This window comes from Capra hircus, chromosome 9 (assembly GCF_001704415.2).
Source record: "Capra hircus breed San Clemente chromosome 9, ASM170441v1, whole genome shotgun sequence".
NCBI classification, from domain to species: domain Eukaryota; kingdom Metazoa; phylum Chordata; class Mammalia; order Artiodactyla; family Bovidae; genus Capra; species Capra hircus.
Window position 1 is genome coordinate 75,188,286 of NC_030816.1, and position 23,225 is coordinate 75,211,510.

At 40.5% G+C, this 23,225-nt stretch overlaps 1 protein-coding gene across 3 annotated transcripts in view; it reads left to right on the forward strand.

Annotated features, from left to right (window-relative positions):
* Positions 1-23,225, forward strand: part of PLEKHG1 (pleckstrin homology and RhoGEF domain containing G1) — a 255,986-nt gene that overhangs the window by 177,814 nt on the left and 54,947 nt on the right. For all 3 annotated transcript variants that reach the window (XM_018053355.1, XM_018053354.1, XM_018053356.1), the window contains one exon: positions 4,999-5,099. In XM_018053355.1, coding sequence (XP_017908844.1) covers positions 4,999-5,099 — 101 coding nt within the window. The remainder of the gene's footprint in view (positions 1-4,998; positions 5,100-23,225) is intronic.

Genomic DNA, 23,225 nt, shown 5'->3' on the forward strand with positions numbered 1-23,225 from the left:
AAAACAGAATTTGACATGCATTCTTATGACCCCAAAAAGAGGCAGGGGGTGGGGGGGGTAGTATTTGTATGAATAAATATGAATGTGCTTTTAAACTGTAAATTGACATACAAAAGTTATTGTTATATCAACATCATCCCAAAGTAATACATGAAACTTGCAGGCAGGTTTTCTATAAACAAATGATTACTTTCTAGGAAAGGTGGAGGTGTTGGAAAAACTGAAAAAGAAGCTTCCCCCAAAGTAAAGACCGATAATCTTACATAGCCATTGTATCAAAGGGCTTGGAATTTGGAAATGCTACCACAAAAACTAGACCAAAAAGAGTAAGCCAAAGAGATGAAATTTTGAAACCCGAGCAAAAGGATTTATGAACAGAACCTTTTCTTCATTTTATTTCTACAATATGACTATCTTCAGGAGAGAGAAATAGTAGAAAAATTAGATGCTGATCTAAATAAATTTTTTTCTTCTTGTGGTTTAACTTCATTTCCATGTTAAACAGTTTGTAATTTTTAAACATTTTAAGCATTATTTTAGAGAGAAAGTGGGGGGTGGTACTAGGTGCAGGGACATTAACTTAAATCTTTCAGGGCATCTTAAATAAAGCGAGCTTCCGAGGACATTGAGTTTGAATTCTGTCCCAGTTCTGGAAACATCCTTTCTCCAGCGTCTCTGCTGGACTGTTGTCTAGACCAGACCTTCTCAAACTGTCTGAGAGAGAGAGAGAGAGAGAGAGAGTGAGTGTGTGTGTGTGTGTTCCTATCGGCCACACACTGACATTTTTGTAAAACACTACAAAAAAAAAAAAAAAAGAATTACTAGAAAAACAAAATAGAAGATATCAAATATGCAAAATACAAGCCTGAATTTTCATTAGATTCAAAAAACATCATTCTGTCAAAATGCTATAGAAGTCTACACAGGCTTAGTCTCAACATCTGCACTTACCTTGTTGTAGATCAGTAGTAGTTTGCAAACTGATTGCTCTCCCTTTCAGTTCAGTTCAGTCACTCAGTCGTGTCCAACTCTTTGCGACCCCATGAATCGCAGCACGCCAGGCCTCCCTGTTCATCACCACCTCCCGGAGTTCACTCAAACTCACGTCCATCAAGTCGGTGATGCCATCCAGCCATCTCATCCTCTGTCGTCCCCTTCTCCTCCTGCTCCCAAACCCTCCCAGCATCACAGTCTTTTCCAATGAGTCAACTCTTCGCATGAGGTGGCCAAAGTACTGGAGATTCAGCTTTAGCATCATTCCTTCCAAAGAAATCCCAGGGCTGATCTTCAGAATGGACTGGTTGGATCTCCTTGCAGTTCAAGGGACTCTCAAGAGTCTTCTCCAACACCACAGTTCAAAAGCATCAATTCTTTGGCACTCAGCTTTCTCCACAGTCCAACTCTCACATCCATACATGACCACTGGAAAAACCATAGCCTTGACTAGACAGACCTTTGTTGGCAAAGTAATGTCTCTGCTTTTGAATATGCTATCTAGGTTGGTCATAACTTTTCTTCCAAGTAGTAAGCGTCTTTTAATTTCATGGCTGCAGTCACCATCTGCAGTGATTTTGGAGCCCCCCAAAATAAAGTCTGACACTGTTTCCACTGTTTCCCCATCTATTTGCCATGAAGTGATGGGACCGGATGCCATGATCTTCGTTTTCTGAATGTTGAGCGTTAGGCCAACTTTTTCACTCTCCTCTTTCACTTTCATCAAGAGGCTTTTTAGTTCCTCCTCACTTTCTGCCATAAGGGTGGTGTCATATGCATATCTGAGGTGATTGATATTTCTCCCGGCAATCTTGGTTCCAGCTCGTGCTTCTTCCAGCCCAGCATTTCTCATGATGTACTCTGCATGTAAGTCCCTTGACCACACTTCAAATAGCACTGAGTTCAACTTTACTTGGATATTTTCTGTAACAGACATCACAGAAATGAAAAAGTTATCGAGAAGAGGGCACACATGTACAAATCTTACAGTGGTGGAACTGTCGATTAGAGAAGAGATACTTTAGGCAAAATTCATAGTGCTATAATAAAACCTTTTTTGAATGGTGTAAAGCTGTTTTTGTGTGTGTGTATCTCTTCCTACCCTCCTCAGCATTGAGTGACTTCTTTGATCCTCTTGGAGAATAATTATTTTCAGTGCAAAAGTTTTAAATTGATCATTGTTGACTGTAGGGTAACCATACGTGCTGACATCCAGCCAATAAAATTAATAAGCAGCGTGACAGGCTCTAATAAATTTCACTGGTGTCTCCACCCTGTCATTTGAGCACAGAATGAGCTATTATTATCACCGAGCTTCAAACCTCTCATTTTGGCTTCAGATGCTTACAGCTGCTAACGCAGTGCATGCTACAGTAGTTTCCAGTAACTGGTTTGGGGTTAAAGTATCACATTTAAAAGACTTAGTTATGATCAGTGGGAGAACATGTTGTGGCCCTATGGCTTTGATCTGTTTTCTGCAGTGGCCTATGAAACTTTGGACTCCCTAACAATCTATTTCTCAATGAGTTCAGAAGGCAAGCAGCTTTTAAAATCTAGTTCCTCTACCAAGGACTCTGGGGTTTTGAAACTCTTTCATCTGGAGATGGGCCATCCCCTGTTTGAAGTGGGCCATGGTTCTTTGTCTCTCACCCCAGATGAAATTCTTCAACTCCCTCAACTTGGTCCTTCCTTGACATGAAGAATTTAGTATCAGGTTTCTGCACAATGAGCCAGCTTCACACTTGAAGTGAGGAAAAAGGATTCTTCCTTTTCTCTTTAAACCCCACTGCAGCCGTTCAGGTGAATCTGGCATCCCTGCATCATCTTTGTCCCAGCCTTCATGCTGCTGTTGGGTGTGAGTCATGCTTGCCAATATCTTCCATTTTACTTTTTTAATTTCATACTCATCTGCAACCTTCTGTTTTACCTTCTTAATTTTGCATATGTTGTGTCTTTTTATTTACTTTTTAAGGCTCATTTATTTTTTTTAATATTTTGGCCACTCTGTGCAGTGTGTAGGGTTCTAGTTCCCCGACCAGGGATGGAACCTTCACCGCCCCTACATTGGTGACACAAAGTCTTAACCACTGGACCACCTGATGTGCCCTTTTAAAATGTTAATCAAAGTATTAAGAAGCTATCAAGTATAAGCATTCAATGCTATTAGCTATTAGCATCCCGTCTCTTTGGACCACATGTAATTTTATGAAATGTCAAGAAACACACGTATTTGTTTTTCTGAGGACACCTCACTTTGATTCATGCTTGCTCAAAATGCCCTCTTCCTTCAACTCGAGCCTTCTTTACAATTATTTATTTGGGCATTATCTCTGGAGCCTGTACAGGTACTGAAGCTCCCTATAATCGTTCCAGTCATAAAAGTAAGGAGGCCAGGTCTTGCTCTTGTGGGTTTTTAATGGCAATTACACACTTAAACCTTGTGAGTCTAATTTCTTATTGAGATGACCGCTTTCTGAAGAAGAAAAGATGTCACCATCAAGCTTGTTAAAACATAAAAAGACTTATGAACATCAGTTCCTGCGTGACCATGATTTTAAGAACCAGAATGGTTAGTTGTCTGACGCAGCCTGTGAACCGTGCTAGGGAGACAGTCCCTGATGAAGCCCTGCCTGGCTTTCATTTGAGGAGCGTGAAGGGCACCAGAGGGTGGCTGTGGCTTATTAAAAGACAAAAGCAACAATTATCTGACGCTTCTCACATTTCAGCTTCTCCTTTCACTACTTGCGCCTAAATATTTTTGAGTTTGTGACTGGCCATTGGAATGCAGTCCAGGGCTGGGATTTTCAGGGTCTGGCTGACTTTTCCCCCCCTGCCGAGACTTCCCCAGGAGCTGCAGAGCTCCGGGTGACGTCTGGTGGAGAACCATCCTGCATTGTTCAGCCCAGGGTGGGGGACTATTTATTTTTGATTTTACGTTATTTCAGCTGTTTTCACTTTTTTCTTTATTGTTTTCTTGCCTCCTACAGAGTTCTCTTTTCAAATCTGGCTGGGACAAGGGGGACACTCAGGGACTCAGCACACAGCATGGAGAACAGTTTTCCCCTCTCTCAGCAGTTCAAATAGCTTCTAAGCCACATCCATTTAACCCACTGTGGGCCTGAGCCCACGCCACGTTAGCTCAGTTGGGAGTTGTTGCCGTGTTAAAATGGATAAAATCATTTCAGTGCAGTCCATAGCTCCTTAACATGGTCTATTAGATAGTATGAGTGAATTATATGTTTATTTTAAAAAACATATAATGTTTAGAAACCATTTTTTAAACTAGTATTTGAGGATGCATTTAGTTCTATAGTTTCACAAAAGCTTTCTGACTTAAAAAGGTAATGTTTAAAACAAATTCTTTGCATTTCACAATTTTATTCCTGGTTTCCCACTGTATGAATTTTGTGGTCTCTTTTTATCATATATTAATAAATCAGTTGAGGGGACAGCAGGCAATGTTGTTATGCCAGAAGTCTGACTTTATTGGTAACCATGGTCATTGTGTTATCCATCTAGGGACGAGCTAATACATTTTAGGTGTAGACATGTTAATATAGGGCTTCCCTGGTGGCTCAGACACTAAAGACTCTGCCTGCAATGCAGGAGACCTGGCTTCGATCCCTAGGTCAGGAAGATCCCCTGGAGGAGGGCATGGCAGCCCACTCCAGTCTTCTTGCCTGGAGAATTCCATGGACAGAGGAGCCTGGCGGGCTACAGTCCATGGGGCTCACAAAGAGTCAGACACTACTGAGTGTGCGCACACACACACACATGCGCATTTTAATGTACATACACCCTTTCTCCTTGCTCAAACTCCTGCTCTATAAATAGGGAAATATTATCATTATTAATAAAAGAGATTCTGTATTCTCATCATAGAGTTAATGAGCACATTAGCATAATAATTACTTGAAACGGATATGAAAGATTCATCACACATAACTAAAGATGCCTTCGAAAAGAACAGGAGTGTTTATGACATCTTTCTTGTTGATTTCACAGGATTACCTTGACTGTATCAGGGACCAAACAAAACTTCCTCTGGGGACAGATGAAAGATCAGCCCTTTTTGGAAACATACAGGATATCTACCACTTTAATAGGTAAGTTAATACTCAGAAGATTGTTTTCACATAAGAACATTATGAGTTTTTCTCAAATGAAGGTGGCCTCAGAAAACTTATCAGAAATCCCTGATTCCTTCATCAGTCGGTGAGCTATCATGCCATGAAGTTTTCTACTTAGAAACATCCTTGTTTGTGTATAAGCCTCAGATTAATTCAGAATCCCATCCCATTCTATCCTCCTGTCTCGGAGAAGAAACCTATTCGCCGTGACAGAACAGAGGCATCTTCGTTCCACAATGCAGGGTGATCAGGGCATCCAAAAATATATGCTGCCTCAGTCCCCAGTATCTCCACTCCCACTGGACTTTCTAAAAATTTTTCTCTGCCTAAGGAGTAGGCAAGAGAGTAAACACACAATAAATACTTTAATCATAACAGATATTAATGCAAATTAATAATTAAAATTTATAGTACTTAATTTAATTCAGACATCTATTGAGTACCTACTGTGTAGCAGGCACAGGGCTTAGAAAAGTACCATAGGAAACAAGACAGACAGGGAGCTGAAGGGGATGGAGTGAGCTTATCGGTTATTATATTCTTAGTACCTCTTGGAAAACCAGATAAAGAGCAGGTAAAGAGCACAGACTCTGGTTTCCAACATATCTGGGTTTGCATGCCAACTGGGTCATGCCTATATTCTTTGGGGAATTTTAGATAGGATACAGATGGTCCCCGACTTACAGTGTTTCAACTTGTGATTTTTTTTTTTTTTTACTTTACATTGGTGCAAAAACAAGATCTGTTTAGTAGAAACTGTATTTCAAATTTTGAATTTTTATTTCCCCCACCCCTCCCTAGGTAGTGAGCTACAGCTCTCAGGCAGGCACACTATCACAGTGGTAAACAATCACTCTGTTTTCACTTTTAGTACAGTATTCAATACATTGCATGAGACAGTCAACACTTTATTACCAAAGAGGCTCTGTGTTGGATAGTTTTGCCCAGCTGGAGGCTAATGTAAGTGTTCTGAACACATTTAAGGTAGGGGAGGCGAGGCTCTTGTGTTCAGTTGATCAAGTGTATTTTTAAAGCATCTTTAAATTTTCTATTTATTTTTGGATTGGCTGCTTCTTCATTGCTGCTTGCAGGCTTTCTCTAGTTGCAGGGACTTCTCTTGATGCTGAGCACAGCCTCTAGAGCATGGCTTGGTTGTTGTGGCACACAGGCTTAGCTTCCCCGTGGCATGTGAAATCTTCCCAGACCAGGAATCAAAGCTGTGTCCCTGAAATTGGCAGGCGGATTCTTAACCACTGGACCACCAGGGAGGTCATGAATGCATCTCTGAGTTCGGACATTTTCAACGTATAGTGGGTGTATTGGGACATAATGCCCTCCCTCATTTCAAGTCTTGCTCACGTCTTCCCATCTGTCTAAGGTTCATTGCTTGCCTGTGTGCTGAGTTGCTTCAGTCATGCCCGAGTCTGTACGACCCCATGGACTGTGGCCCCCAGGCTCCTCTATCCATGGGAGTTCTCCAGGCAAGAATACTGGAGTGGGTTGCCATGCCCTCGTTCAGGGGATCTTCCCAACCTAGGGATCAAACCTGTATCTCTTGTGTCCCCTGCATTGGCAGGCAGATTCTTTGCCACTGGTACCACCTGGGAAGCGCAGAGTTACAGTAAAACCTCCTTAGAGAGTTCTATAATGCCCCATCATGAGGTCACTCAACCAGAGTGTAAATTATAATACTGAAGTTAGTATATGTGAGGTCCTTAAGGGTAGGATCCGCATCTCCTTGGCTTTCCTTAACATCCATGTGGGTCGTGAACACCTAGCCCAAGCCTGGCCTCTGGAGACATGTTTAAATTATCAACCTATCCCTTAATTTTGAAAGACTGGGATATGAAAAAAGCCAGTGTTGCAACATCTCTTTCATTGGACTCAGTAGACTTTGAAAACCAATTTGTAGGTTCCAAGACAGTGGTTCTGAACCCCAGCTACACATTGGAATCCCCTGGGAAGGATTGTGTTTTGTTTTTAATATGATGACTTCTGCCCCCAAAAGTTCTAATTAATGGGTCTGTGGTGGGACCAGGGCATCAAGATTTTTTAAAAGGTCTTCAGATGCCGGGAAAGATTGAAGACAAAAGGAGAAGGCGGCAACAGAGGATGAGATAGTTAGATAGCATCACCAACTCAATGGACATGAATTTGAGGAAACTGTGGGAGACAGTGGAGGACAGAGGAGCCAGGCATGCTACTGGAGTCCATGGGGTCACAAAGAGTTGGACAAGATTTAGCAGCTGAACAACAACAAGAGATGTGCAGCCATGGTTGAGAGCCACTGTCTAGATAAAATAAATACGGTAATAAGAAAATAGAAGAATGGCATTAGAAAATGGAATTAGGGAATTTGGAATCTGCATGTGCATTAGTAACATGCTGATGTTGGAGCAGGCTTCATTTAGCAGCTCTGAGGGTAATAGTCCGAGGAACCGTGAGTGGCTTCTCCACCCAGAGCTCCCTGATGGTACAGTAACCCGGGAAGAGGAATCAGGCCTAGCGTTGGGAGGCCCTGGCCTCAGCTTTCTGGTGGTTTGGCTGTGTGTCGACTATAATGACTGTTTATCTGGTGCTTGTCCATGCCAGAGGCCATAGAGCTTTATGTGCATTATTGCTTTATGTAAGTCTGGGCTTCTCTGACTCCAAGCCCCAGGCATTTAGCCACATTCCCTCCTGCCAGAACAGAGCCCTGCTTTTCAGGTCTTGATTTGTGGCATTGTGGCACAGTCCAGGCAGGCAGGGTTTTCTACTCCTTGGAGTTTAAACCTTCCTGTGTCTCCTAATTTAAAGGAAGACAAGACAGTAGTAGCCCCCAGTGTCAACAAGAAGGGACCTCAGCTGCAAAAGATGGAAGACAGGTCTTTATGTTAGGTGCGTAGAATAGGGAAAAGGAGTCCAAAATGGAGGTGGCTAAAAGACAAGGAAGGGAAAAGCCCGCGAAAATAGAGCAAAAGAAGGTCCGAGGACCAGAGTGAAGACTTCAGGTAGAACAAACAGCTCTCCTGGCTAAGCCCAGTTTGCACAGGGCAGGCCCAGGTGGAGGAAAAAAACACATAAAAGGAGGAGCCAAAGCGCTCTCTCTCCTCTTTCTCTCCCGCATGCGTGCGCTCTTTCTCTCTCTCTCCCTCTCTCTCTCTCTCCTCCCCCACGTGCTCCTCCACTCTCTTCCCTTCAAGTCTTTGGGTTGGCATGCCCTCACACTTCAAGGATGAATTCTCCTGCTGTCTTCTAAATAAGATAGAGCTGTGACACTGATTTGCCTAAGAGCTATAACACGGTTTGTCCAAGACCCGAGAGCTGTGATGCACCGAGGGCTTTAATGTCCGTTGCTCCAAATCTTTGTTGCGACGAGACAAAGAACTGAGGAACATACACTCGTGTGACATTTATTGCCTGAACTGCTCTCTGTGCTTCTCTCTGGTGTTTGCTGAACAAGGAAATCAGACGTGACTAACGTAAACCTGAGGCAGGGTGATGATGACAGGTGAGCCATCAGAGGTGGCATGATTCTAGCTGCTGGTGCTCATGCCCGTCCCTTTGGTAGATCACGTTTTTAAATCTCCTGCACACACATTGTCTCCTTTCATCCTCTCAGCAGCCCTGAGGCAGATAAGATGCAAAATGTATGCACATTGTTTGGACAGAGGAAGCTGTAGAAAGCCCTTTGCTCAAGGACATAGAACCAGAAAACCAACCTAGCCTATTGAGTTTTTTATTTTGTTTATTTTTAACTTTTTATTTTATACTGGAGTATAGTTGATTAACAATGTTGTGTTAGTTTCAGGTGTACAACAAAGTGATTCAGTTTTATATGTATATATATGTATATACATATATATATATTTTTATATACACACACATATGAATCTGTTCTTTTTCAAATTCTTTCCCCAGTTAGATTGTTACAGTATGTTAAGCAGAGTTCCCAGTACTGTACAGTAGATCCATGTTGGTTATCCATTTTAAATATAGCGGCCTGTACATGTCAATCCCAAACTGCCCAAATGCCCCTTCAGTTCAGTTCAGTCCAGTCGCTCAGTTGTGTCCGACTCTTTGCAACCCCATGAATTGCAGCACACCAGGCCTCCCTGTCCATCACCAACTCCCGGAGTTCACTCAGACTCACGTCCATCGAGTCTGTGATGCCACCCAGCCATCTCATTCTCTGTCGTTCCCTTCTCCTCCTGCCCCCAATCCCTCCCAGCATCAGGGTCTTTTCCAATGAGTCAACTCTTCGCATGAGATGGCCAAAGTACTGCAGTTTCACACTCTAGTAAACATCAGTTTGTTCTCTAAGTCTGTGAGTCTGTTTCTGTTTTATAAATCAGTTCATTTGTTTCATTTGTTTTAGACTCCACTTACTCTGTGGATAAGTGGTATCATATGACATGTTCCTATCTCTATCTGACTTAATTCACTCAGGATGATAATCTCTGGGTTCATCCATGTTGCTTCAAATGGCCTTATTTTATTCCTTTTAATGACTGAGTAATATTCCATAGTATATATGTACCACATCTTCTATTGATGGAAGTCTATTTTAAACACCTGGTTTTGTTGACTCTCAACTAATATTTCTTTTTTTTTTATTTCCAAGAATATTTTTCTGTTTAATTTTTACAGTTAATTGTCTGTATTATATTGTCCCTAATTACATTTATTTCCTTTCTCTTAACTCTGGACTAAATTTAGAGCTTAAATGTCTTTACTATTATATTTCATTAAATAACAGATGTGACCTTTTATGTTAATGCCTCTTATGAACCCTCTGTTCTATACCCTACATCAATTGATTTCAAAGGTACAACTATCTGGCAAAATGATTTTAAAGTTTTTACTAGTTCAGGTACAGATTTCTCAATATAATATAATATTATTGAACCCAACTCAGCAAGATTTAAATCTCTAAAACTAAAGAAGGCAAAAAGAAAATGGTTTTATGCTGTACTGAAAATTTTTCTCTGGTGGCTCAGACAGGAAAGAATCTGCCTGCAGTCCAGGAGACCTGGGTTGGGAAAATCCCCTGGAGAAGAAAATGGCTGCCCACTCCAGTGTTCTTGCCTGGAGAATCCCATGGACAGATAAGCCTGGCGAGCTACAGTCCACGGGGTCCCAGAGAGTCGAACATGACTGAGCAACTAACACTTTAGAAAATTTTAGCTGATCAGATTGTTTTTCAGGAAGTATTTCCAAAATACGGGAAAGCATATGATAAACACTTATGAAGCACCCCTGTTCCATCAGGGCCTTCCTTTATGCCATATTTGCTTTAGAAATGCTTGAAAGTGTAAAGCTTTTACCAGTAATGCTGAGCCCCCAATATGCCCCTCTGATTTGCCTTCCACGCTGTGGAGAATGGCAGTGATGTGCTGGTGTGCCAGCTCTCCAGGGTGAGGACAAGGGAGGAGGGGTCTGAGATTTGTGTCTGCCAATTTCTATGGTATAAACACACCTACAGCAGATTTCAGGCTACTAAGAAGACCTTACTGAACAGGGAATTAGGAAGAGATGTACAGAATTGGCTCAGAAAAGCCAGTATAATCTGGCTCAAAATACCACCATCACTGTAACTATCATCCAAGACTTGGTGTTTCACCCCCAAGTATGATCTTTTGTTGCCATGCTCTACGTATATACACATAGTGTGCTTCAACTTACTTCAAACACGGCATGCACTCTCTCAGTCTAAGTTTTTTTCACACCACAGTGCTTTTGAGATTTATAGTTCTACTTTGCTTACTTTAACTGAATGTAATATTCCATTATGGGCTGTATTACCTTGCATTTTGCTGATTGCAATAAGACTAAGCCTCTTCTCTGGTTTTTTGGCCACTTTGATTTCTTCTCTGAATTTCTGGCTCCTACTCATTGTCCAGTTTTCTGTCAAGGTGTTTCTTTTTCTTATGATTGTTTAGGAGTGCTTGATGAGTCTGTCTGGAGATCTTTATGGATTATGCAAATTGTAGTCCTCCGTTAGTGTGAGATTTGTCTTTTAATTATGGCTTCTTTAAAAAGAAGTTATAAAATTCGTGATTTTAACTACTCTAAGTAAATGTAATTTTTATAGGATGAGAATTTTGTGTCTGTTTAAAAACTTATCTCTCTAACAAGTATGCTCAGTTCATAAATATGCTCTATATTTTTTCCTAAAAGTCTTTAACTTTTTGCTTTTCACTTACATCTTTAATCTAAAATTGATAGAAATGTGGTATGTAATAGGAAATCGAAATCCTTATTTTCAGGGAATTCCCCGAAAGTCCACTGGATTAGGACTGTGTGCTTTCACCGCTGAGGGAATGTTTTGTCTATGGTCATACCACCCTGAACATGCCCAGTCTCATCTGGGTGTGTTTTCAATCCCTGGTTGGGGAACTTATTAACATAAGATATGCGAGCCATGCAGTGCAGCCAAAAAAGAAAAGAAAAAGAAAAAAAAAATCCCTCTTTTCATATAACCAGCCCATAGTCCCGTCACCACAGACTGAAAAATACATCTTTTCTGTGCTGATTTGTAGTTCCGCATTTCTCCGAGGTGAAGCGTATCTGTATGGATGCTTCTGTTTCTGGGCTCTGTTGTGCTGTGTTGGTCTCTTTGTCCATCCTTACTCCATACCACATCACCTTAATTATTAAACCCCTGTTGCTCTTCTTCTATAGTGACCTTTTAACACTTTGCACTGTCAAGTGATTTTTTCATTTCTTTTGGCTTTAGTTTGTCAAGTTCCATGAAGGGAGCTCTCTTGGGAATTTTATTGGAATTTGATTTAATTTACAGATTAATTTCAGCAGCAGTGATATCTTTATAATATTGGGCCATCCAACCCAATAATATCTCATTAATCAAGCTTTTTAAAAATATCCTATAATAACATTTTATAATTTCTCCATCACATTCATACATGTCACTTTTAAACACTTATTCTTTTCAATGTTATTTTTGACTAGAATATTTTCCTATTTTTTAATTCACCATTATTGTCATGTAAGAATGCTTTCAATTTTTATATGTTGACACTATATTCAACCAACTTTTTAAACTGTCCCATCAGTTCTAATTGTTTATAGACCCTTTTAGGTTTTCTAGGTAGACAATGGTATTTGAAAAGGAGAATTTTTTGCTTTCCTTTACAGTTCTTCTGCCCCTTATATATATATATATATTTTTTTTTCCTTATCTTACTGCTTGCAGTAAGTCTTCTCAAACAGTGCTAATTAGATTCTTGCATTCTTAACTTCTTTCTGACATTAGCAGGAATTCTTTAACAGTTTCACCATTAATTATGATGTTTGTTCTGAGATTTAGACACTTCTATTTTGCTGAGATTTTAGTGTGAATGAATATTGACTTTTATTGAATGTGTAATCATCCTTTAAGAAAATTAGTATATGATTTTTCTCCTATTCATAACATGGCAAATTATATTAATAGGCCTTCTGATTTGAATCATATGTATACTACTAGAATAATCTCTGGATTTCCCAGGTGGCAGTAGTGGTAATGAACCTGCCAGTCCAGGAGACATAAGAGATGTGGGTTCAATCCCTGGGTTGGGAAGATCCCCTGGAGAAGGGAATGGCAACCCACTCCAGTATTCTTACTTGGAGAATCCCATGGACAGAGGATCCTGGCAGGCTACAGTCCGTGGGTTACAAAGAGTTGGACACAACTGAAGCAACTGAGCCATATAGCATCAGGAGACTTAGCACATGTGCACGCGTAAGCCCTGCCTGGCCATGATGTTTCATATATTTGTGCACGATGAGTTTAATTTGTCTTTTTTAAAGAACTTTTTCATGCATGTTCATAAATGACAGTAATGTATAATTTATTTCCTTGTAATGTCTTTGTTCAGTTTTGGCATATTACTAGATTCAAATTGTTATCTCATGAAATCTTCCAACATGAACTGTTTTGAAATACAATTGAGATTTCATTTTTGTTGTCTTTTTTCTAGCCAAATCTTTCTCTCATAATCCCTATGATAGCCTAGAAATTTAAGACTCTGTTTTGGTGTCTGGAAGAAATTCCCAAATGGTCAGGAAACTAGCTCAGGCCAAAGAAACCACTTTCCCCAGTTTAACTTGTTACCTAAACTTCCAAAACTTTTCTTTTTTTTTTTAACTGCATGTTAAAGAGATGTCATTTGTTTTTACACAGTGTCCCTCTCTTGAAATACAGAAGAGTTATCTAGACTGTAATTTGAATCTTTGAGGAAGTAGAGACCATCTCTACATCAGAATTTTATTTTTAAATTATTTTTTAGCAAGTTACTATCATCTGAGCTCTCTTCTTTCCTTAAAAGATGAGAGGAGAATTTTCCTATTGCCTTCAACTCTCTCTCTCTTTTTAAATTTAATTATTTGACTACAGTGCGTTACTGTGTGCAGACTTTCCCTAGTTGCGGCGAGTGGGGGACTACTCTTTAGTTGCAGCGCATGGGTTCCTCTTTGTGGCGACTTTTCTTGTTGCAGAGCATGGGCTCTTGAGTGTGTGGGCTTCAGTAGCTGTGGTACATGAGCTTAGTTGCCCTGCAGCATATGGGATCTTCCCAGACCGGGATCTTCCCGAGATCAAACCTGTGTCCCTGCATTGGCAGGTGGATTATTAACTACTGGACCACCAGGAAAATACTACCCTTTCTTTTTATTTGGTATACCTAAACCCACTCCAGTGTTCCTGCCTGGAGAATCCCAGGGACGGGGGAGCCTGGTGGGCTGCCGTCTATGGGGTCACACAGAGTCGGACACGACTGAAGTGACTTAGCAGCATATAGAGTCACTGTTGCATGTCAGACACTAGGCTAAATCTATTAGTCTAGAGGTGAATGACATTGTTGTGTAGCAGAGGCAGTAAGTCATACACCCAAGGAATGAACAAAACTTTACTTCGAGAACTCTGAGGAGCAAGGAATTGATTTTATCTGAGGGATCAGTGAAAGCATCCCAGAGCAAGTAACTTATGTCTTAAGAAAATATTTATTTGGGTCATGCTTCTTTTCTCCTTTGAAATGTTGTTTAGAAAGCAAATCATGGGGTCAGTTCAGTTCAGTTCAGTCACTCAGTCGTGTCTGACTCTTTGTGACCCAATGGACTGTAACACCTCAGGCCTCCCTGTCCATCACCAACTCCCAGAGCTTACTCAAAGTCATGTCCATTGAGTCAGTGATGCAACTCAACTGTCTCATCTCTGTCATCCCCTTCTCCTCCCACCCTCAGTCTTTCCCAGCATCAGGGTCTGTTCCAATGAGTCTGCTCTTTGCATCAGGTGGCCAGAGTATTGGAGCTTCAGCATCAGTCCTTCCAATGAATATTCAGGACTGATCTCCTTTAGGATGGACTGGTTGGATCTTCTTGTAGTCCAAGGGACTCTCAAAAGTCTTCTCTAACACCACAGTTCAAAAACATCAAATCTTCAGCACTCAGACTTCTTTATAGTCCAACTCTCACATCCATACATGACCACTGGAAAAATCATAGCTTTGACTAGACAGACTTTGGTTGGCAAAGTAATGTCTCTGCTTTTGAATATGCTATCTAGGTTGGTCATAACTTTTCTTCCAAGGAGTAAGCGTCTTTTAATTTCATGGCTGCAGTCACCATCTACAGTGATTTTGGAGCCCCCCAAAATAAAGTCTGTCACTGTTTCCATTGTTTCCCCATCTGTTTGCCATGAAGTGATAGGACCAGATGCTGTGATCTTTGTTTTCTGAATGTTGAGTTTTAAGCCAACTTTTTCATTCTCCTCTTTCACTTTCATCAAGAGGCTCTTTAGTTCTTCTTCACTTTCTGCCATAAGGGTGGTGTCATCTGCATATCCGAAGTTACTGATATTTCTCCCAGCAATCTTGATTCCAGCTTGTGCTTCCTCTAGCCCAGCATTTCTCATGATGTACTCTGCATATAAGTTAAATAAGCAGGGTGACAATATACAGCCTTGATGTACTCCTTTCCTGATTTGGAACCAGTCTGTTGTTCCATGTCCAGTTCTAACTGTTGCTTCTTGACCTGCATACAGATTTCTCAGGAGGCAGATCAGGTGGTCTTGTATTCCCATCTCTTTCAGAATTTTCCACAGTTTGTGGTGATCCACACAGTCAAAGGCTTTGCCATAGTCAATAAGGCAGAAATAGATGTTCTTCTGGAACCCTTTGTGTTTTCCTATGAGCCAAAGAATGTTGGCAGTTTGATCTCTGGTTCCTCTGCCTTTTCTAAATCCAGCTTGAACATTCCAAATCATGAGATACAACAATAAGTCAGAGCAAGGTGGGAGCAGTTATCTTTTATGTTAATGTATTTTCATACTATCAAAATGTCAACTATTGCCTAGTGGTAGAAATATATTTTTACCCATAGACTTTTTTCAAGTAGACTTTTCAAGACCAGTGTTAGCGTGTCAGTGAGTTTAATGGAGTGTTTGATACTATTAACCTCACTCCATTTCTGTTTCCTAACCCATATGTGCCTCTGTAAATACCGACTGACATGGAGCTTAGAGTCTATTGCAGACCAGAAGAGGAGAGGCCCCTTCGTGAACCTTGTTCAGTGGAAGGCAGTAGAATCTTCAAGATCTTATTGCAATTCCTGAATTCAAGTACACATCAGTGGTCAGAGAACATCTTACGTAGAATATGTTCTGTGAAAGAGAACTGTGTTTCCTTTAACTGTCCATCCAAACAAGGAATATGAACTCTAGTAAGAAATAATATTTTCTTTTTTCATAATACTACACAAAAGGGAGGAAATATTTGGAACAATTGCTGCAGGAAAAGGGAAACTACCCCAAATCTGAAGGTAAAATGACTCTAATTTTAGCTCTGAGTACGAAACACAATCTATGAGTCACTTCTTCCTGCTAATAGGCTTGCAAAGTTGTTCATTAGTTTCACTGATGCAATGAAAAAGCTAGTCTCCACCCCACTAGGCTGTAACTCTAGAAGGACTCTTTATGGAGTCCTTGATAGCCCTCTTTCCATGGCCCCATCTCTGTTCCCATAGTACATGGTGTACTATTTTCTAGTTAGTTCTTCCATATCTCCCACACTCCCTGTTGTTCACCAAACAGCAGCTGGTGGGTTCCTTTCTATACTACCCACAAAAACACACTATGTTCATTCTGTCCTTAGACTCATGACCAATTTCTTAAATGTCTTTCTCTTCCAACCCTCCCCAAACTTAGATATCACCTCCTCAGAGAACATTCTGCGATTGCTCCAATGCTCCTTCACCCACCCACTCAACCTCAGGCAGATTCTGCTACACTGTCTTTATTTCCTTCATAACATGTTGTTGTTATTTAGTTGCTGAGTCATGTTTGACTCTTTTGTGACCCCATGGACTGTAGCCCACCAGGCTCCTCTGTCCATGGGATCCCAGGCAAGAATACTGGAGTGGGTTGCCATTTCCTTCTCCAGGGATCTTCCTGACCCAGGGATCGAACCCACATCTCCTGCACTGGCAGGCAGATTCTTTACCCCTGAGCCACCAGCCCTTCATAACACGTAGTACAGTATTATATTCTGTTGTGTTTGTTTTACTTTTCAGTAAAACCAACCCTTTGCTATTTTTCACGTAAGCATTCTTAGTAAGCAGTATTGTACTATGGTGTATGAGTTTCTACTGGTAAAGGAATAAAATTTATTTTTCTTAATTTTTATTTTATTATAATAACAGCACTTAACATGAGACCTACCCTCTTAAATTTTTAAGTGTTCAGTACTTCCCTTGTGGCTCAGACAGTAAAGAATCTGCCTGAAATACAGGAGAGCTGGGTTCGATCCCTGGGTGGAGAAGATTCCCTGGAGAAAGGAATGGCTACACACCTCAATATTCTTGAAGAATCCCATGGTCAGAGGAGCCTGGAGGGCTATATCGTCCATGGGGTTTCAGAGAGTCAAACATGACTGAGCCAATTTCAGACACATGTTATTGTTAACTTGGCTACTATGTTACAGCAGATCTCTAGAACCTGTTCATATGGTTTAGCTGAAACTTGATGCATCTTAGGTAATAGCTCATCCATTTACTCTTACCTCCAGGCTCTGGTAACCACCATTCTACCATCTGATGCTATGGGTGTGACTATTTTAGATTTCTAATATAAGTGGAATTATGCAGGATTTGTCCTTCTGTGACTTTTTTTTAATTTTTTCACTTGGCATAATGTCAAGGTTCATCCATGTTGTCACAGAATTCCTTCTTTTTTAAGACTGATACTTCACTGTATACATACAAACACACACACATGCACACACACACATATATATATACACACAAATACATATACATACATACCACATTTTCCTTATTCATCTTTATCCATTCACAGACATTTAAGTTGTAGCCACGTTTTGGCTCTTGTGAATACTTCTGCAACAAATGTGGTAGTGCTAACAGCTCTTCAAGATCCTGATTTCAATTTTTCATGTAAATACCCCAAGATTGGGCTTCCCCGGTGGCTCAGTTGGTGAAGAATCCTCCTGCAATGCAGGAGACCCAGGTTTGATGCCTGGGTGGGGATGATCCCCTGGAGAACGAAATAGCAACCCATTCCACTATTATTGCCTAGAAAATCCCATGTACAGAGGAGCCTGGTGGGCTACAGTCCACAGGGTCACAAAGAGTAGGACACAGCTGACCATCTGAGCATAGCATAGCATACCACAGGGCTGGATTGCTGGACCTATGTTAGTTCTACTCTTAATTTTTTTGGAGAACCTCCATTCTGCTTTCCATGGAGGCTGCACCATTTTGCCTTCCTATCAGCAATGTATGAGGGTTCCAGTTCTTCACATCCTTGCCGACACTTGCTGTCTTTTGTTTTACATTGTGTTCTTTATTTCTTCAGTTGTTGACATTTATCACCCCTGATCAGAACATAAGTACCGTAGGACAGAGCTTTTGTCCATGTTCTTTACCCCATCCCCTCCTGCCTATAACAGTCCTGACAAATGAGGCTTTCAGTAATGACTGTGTTGAATGGAGAGCTAACAGGGTGGTCAGCCAGCTGTATCAGGATGGTTGCTCTGATGACAGGTGTGTGAAGGAAATCAGGCCTGACTCCTCACTGTTTCCATTATTTTATAAAAGGGTTGTAAAGGAAAGCTTCCCATGATGACTCACACAAGGCCTCCCAGGTAGGCGCTAGCAGGTTGAAGACACCATGATGTGGAGACTAGCCCTCAGCTTTCCTGAGTCAATCTGAAGAATAAATTTTTCCATAGGTGTGTTTATAATAGTGTGGGACTGGGATTCACAAGCCCTGATACTAAGCCCAGCTATGCCTATTAATTATTTGCTGTGTGACCTAAGGTAAGCCACCTCCCTTTTATGAGCCCTGGTTTCCTCATCTTAAAATTCGGGAGTAGGACTGGAAGGCATCTGAGCTCCCTCCCAGTTCTGGTTCTTGAACAATGAATGCCATTCGTTTACAGGTGAGCTATACTAGAGCCTGGGTGGGTCCTCAAGACACTTTGTCCTACCAGGAGATCCCAGCTGGAGTTGAAATTAAAGCTCCAAGAGGAGTTTAATGAGCATAACACTGAGAACAGAGGGAGTTAAATATTGTCAAGGAGTATTTCTATTAAGCCTTGGAAGTATGAAAAATATGATGGATTCTGCTCAAAATTCTTCTCTCCTTAGAAACAGAAGAATATTGAAAGACCTGGTTACATAACCTACATCCAGAGCACTCCATCTTCCAACAGTGGAAAACACTGGTCCAGATATGTTGCCTTTTTAGCTATTCTTTTTGTTTGACCTTTCATTTTACTTCATCCAGTATTTAGATCCCAGTGATGAAATTTCAGCTATCTTTAATTTAATCACAGCCATCCTTCTATAAAGGGCTTCCCTGGTGGTTCAGGTGGTAAAGAATCTGCCTGAAACGTGGGAGACCTGGGTTCGATCCCTGGGTTAGGAAGATCCCCTGGAGGAGGGCATGGCAACCACTCCAGTATTCTTGTCTGGAGAATCCAGATGGACAGAGGAGCCTGGTGGGCTACAGTCCATGGGGTCACAAAGAGTCAGACACGACTGAGCAACTAAGCACATCCTTCATAAAGGATATTGATAAAATTATCAGAACTATATATTCCAAACAAAAATAATCTTACAAATGGTATGTTTTGTGGAATAGTAGGGAAGAATGTTTGAAATTGGGTCTGTCCTGAAATCATGCATTGGTAAAAGTTCCTTTCAAAGTGCAAGCTAGATCAGTGGATTTCAATGTAGCAGGTATAGGATTATATGGTTTCAGACCCCAGCAAACCTCTAAGAAACTACCACTTGTTGAGTTTCAGTGTCTTATCAAAGAAAGATATGCATAGAGGCTGCTAAAATACTCCTTCCTTTTCCAATGATATATTTGTGTGAGGCTATTGAATGCCAGCAGACATGAGCAGCCATCTGTGTTCTATTAAGATAGGCATTAGAGATTTGAAAAGTATAAAACAGTACCACTCTTCTCACTAAATTTTGTTTTATAAAATCTTATTTTTCACAAAAAAAGTTACTTGTATTAACTTGTACTAAATATATAATTACATTAATCAATCTTTTAAAAATTATATAGCAACCTTAATTTTGAATAAGTATTGATATAATCCACATAAAGAATTTTTAAAAGGTAAGCAGGTCTCCACACCAACATGTTTGAGAATCACTGGCTTGAGTAAGGAGCACGCTACGTAAAACTACATTTCTGTGCAGACCTTACGGCTGACTGGTGGTATCTTACCTTCAAAACTAGACTCTTCCTTCATTGGCACGCAACTTCTTTAACTGAGCCACCAGGGAAGCCCTACCTTCCAATAAAAAAGAACAAGTGAAAATCCCCAGATATTTGGGGTGAACCACTAACATGAATGACAGAAGCCAGAATGATTAAAATGATTGTGGAGCAGAAAGCAAAGAGCAGGAAAGTTAAGTCCCAAATAACAACAGTCATCATTATCACCTCCTTATAAATATGAGAACATTTTTGCACCTATAAAATAATAATAGAAACATAAGTACCCAAAGAACATGAAAACACACACACACACTTTGAAGCTGAAGATCAGATAGTAGAGATGAAAAAATTCAATAGAAGCGATAGAAAATAAAAGATGAAATCTGAGAACACAGAACGATAAACAAGAAGATGGAAAATAGAGAAAAAATGAGATAGTCTAGAGTATCTAATCTAGTGAAGGGGAGGAAATATTAAAACTGTAATTCAAGAACAGAGGTTCCTTAGCTTTTTGGCCCCAGGATCTGACTTCCCTGGTGGCTCAGATGGTACAGTATCTGCCTACAATGTGGGAGACCTGGGTTCTATCTCTGGGTTGAAAAGATCCTCTGGAGAAAGAAATGGCAACCCACTCCAGTACTCTTGCCTGGAAAATCCCATGAACGGAGGAGCCTGGTGAGCTATAGTCCGTGAGGTCGCAAAGAGTAGGACACAACTGAGCGACTAAGCTTTCACTTTCAGGATCTATATATGCTTAAAAATTGCTGAGTGCCCCAAAAGCTTTTTTTGTTTATGATTTATGATGTTTTTATCTACCATAATAGAAATTAAAACTGTTGTTCAGTCGCTCAGTCATGTCTGACTCTTTGCTACCCCATGGACTGCAGCATGCCAGGCTTCCCTGTCCTTCACCATCTCTCAGAGCTTGCTCAAACTCATGTCCATTGAGTCAATGATGCCATCCAACCATCTTGTCCTCTGTCGTCCCCTTCTCCCACCTTCAATCTTTCCCAGCATCAGGGTCTGTTCCAGTGAGTATGCTCTTCACATCAGGTGGCCAAAGTATTGGAGCTTCAGATTCAGCATCAGTCCTTCCAGTGAATATTCAGGACTGATTTCCTTTAGGATGAACTGGTTGGATCTCCTTGCAGTCCAAGGGACTCTCAAGAGTCTTCTCCAACACCACAGTTCAAAAGCATCAATTCTTCAGCACTCAGACTTCTTTATAGTCCAACTCTCACATCCATACATAACTACTGGAAAAACCATAGCTCTGACTAGACAGACCTTTTTTGGCAAAGTAATGTCTCTGCTTTTTAATATGCTGTCTACGTTGATCATAGCTTTTCTTCCAAGGATCAAGCATCTTTCAATTTCATGGCTACAATCACCATATGCAGTGATTTTTGAGCCCAAGAAAATAAAGTCTGTCACTGTTTCCTTTGTTTCCCCATCTATTTGCCATGAAGTGATGGGACTGGATGCCATGATCTTAGTTTTCTGAATGTTGAGTTTTAGCCTGTTTTTTCACTCTCCTCTTCACCTTCATCAAGAGGTTCTTATATGAAAACTGTGAAGTTATTAAAATATCAATGTGTTCAATAATAATAATAAATCCACAGATTTCTAGAAAAACTTACTACTCTTCCCATTAACATTTTTTGCATGTTGGAATTATTTTACATTTTTAAAAATCTCTTTACTGTTTGACTTACTGGAAGACAGCTGGATTCTCATATCTGCTTCTACTTTCCATCTGTGATATCACAGGTCATACAGCCTCTGGAAAGGCCACTGTACTCTCACGAGAGAATGAAGATAAAAAATCTGATACAGTCAAAGTATTTTTATAAAATATATTGGCCTTTTGGACTTCTGAAGGGATCTTAAGAACCCAGGCAGCATTTTGAGAACTGATGATCAAGAACACTTCCCAAATATTCAAATTGTTTCTGTGTATGAAAAAAAGACTCACCTCAAAACCAACCATCACAAAATTTCAGATCTAATTACCAAAGAGAAAACTCTAAAAGCTTCCAGAATAGAAAAACAGGTCATTTGTAACCTGGATCATGAATCAGAATGATGTTGGACTTCTCAATAGTAGCATTAGAATCCATACTACAGCAGATGTCTCCCTGAATACTCAGAAAATAATTTCCAATCAAGAATTCTATATCCATTGATAATGATTGGTCAAGTGTGAAGGGAGAACATTTTGAAGCAGAAAGAGTCTCAGAAAATTGGCTGCCTATTACCCCTACTCAGAAAGCTGCTGGAGGGTAGACTCTCCCAAAAGAGAGATTATAGCTTAAATGCTATCTAAGAAACAGGGCATCCAACACAAGAGCTAAGGGAAGGACATCATAAGGATGGTGTTGAAGAGAGGACCCAGCAGACCCAGAGAGCACCTGTCCAGATGGAACTGGAAGGACACATGGCTCTAGGAAGGAGGTCACTAAGAGAGAATGCATTCCATAATGATCCAATGTTTGAACTTGGTGAGACATGAGTTATACTTCTGGCGCAAAGTTTGAAGGTGAATTAGTAGACTGTACTTAGGAAATCAACCCTGAATAGTCATTGGAGTGATTGATGCTGAAGCTCCAATACTTTGGCCACATGATGTGAAGAGCCAACTCATTGGAAGAGACCCAGATGCTGGGAAATGTTGAAGGCAAAAGGAGAAGAGGGCAGCAGAGGATGAGATGGTTAGATAGCATCATCAACTCAGTGGACATGAATCTGAGCAAACTCTGGGAGATAGTGAAGGACAGGAACGCCTGGTGTGCTGTAGTCCATAGGGTCGCAAGAAGTTGGACACAACTTAGCAACTGAACAATAACAACTTTGAAAACCTAACAAACAAACGGGGGAAAAAAAAAATGAGACCGTTTCAACTCCAGGGAGAACATGGTTGTACAAGAAAGGCAGAGTAGCTATGGTCTACTCCAAGGCTTAGCTGAGCATAATATTTATGTAGTCTTTAAAACGTAAGCTCTCACTTTTAATCTAATTAAATTTCCTAACAGAGTTTGTTGAGAAAGATGAGAAGAAAGGAAGCTAGGGGAAATTATGAAGTAAATACCTAAGACTGAAAAATAATGAAAGTTTGGAAACCCAGATACCTACAGCCGAAATGGCTAAAAGTTGAGAGTGTTTCCTGGGGGTGGTAGTCGAGAATGAGAAACAGAAAGCAAGGAACTGTTGTAAAAATACGACTATTTTTATCATAATTCCTGAAGAACTAACTTTTTATTAACTATGTAATACACCGGTAATTAAAATAAACACTTAACATATTAAAATACACGTTAATACAACTTCCATGGAATATAATTTGGGAATGTATTAATGTTTGGAATGAG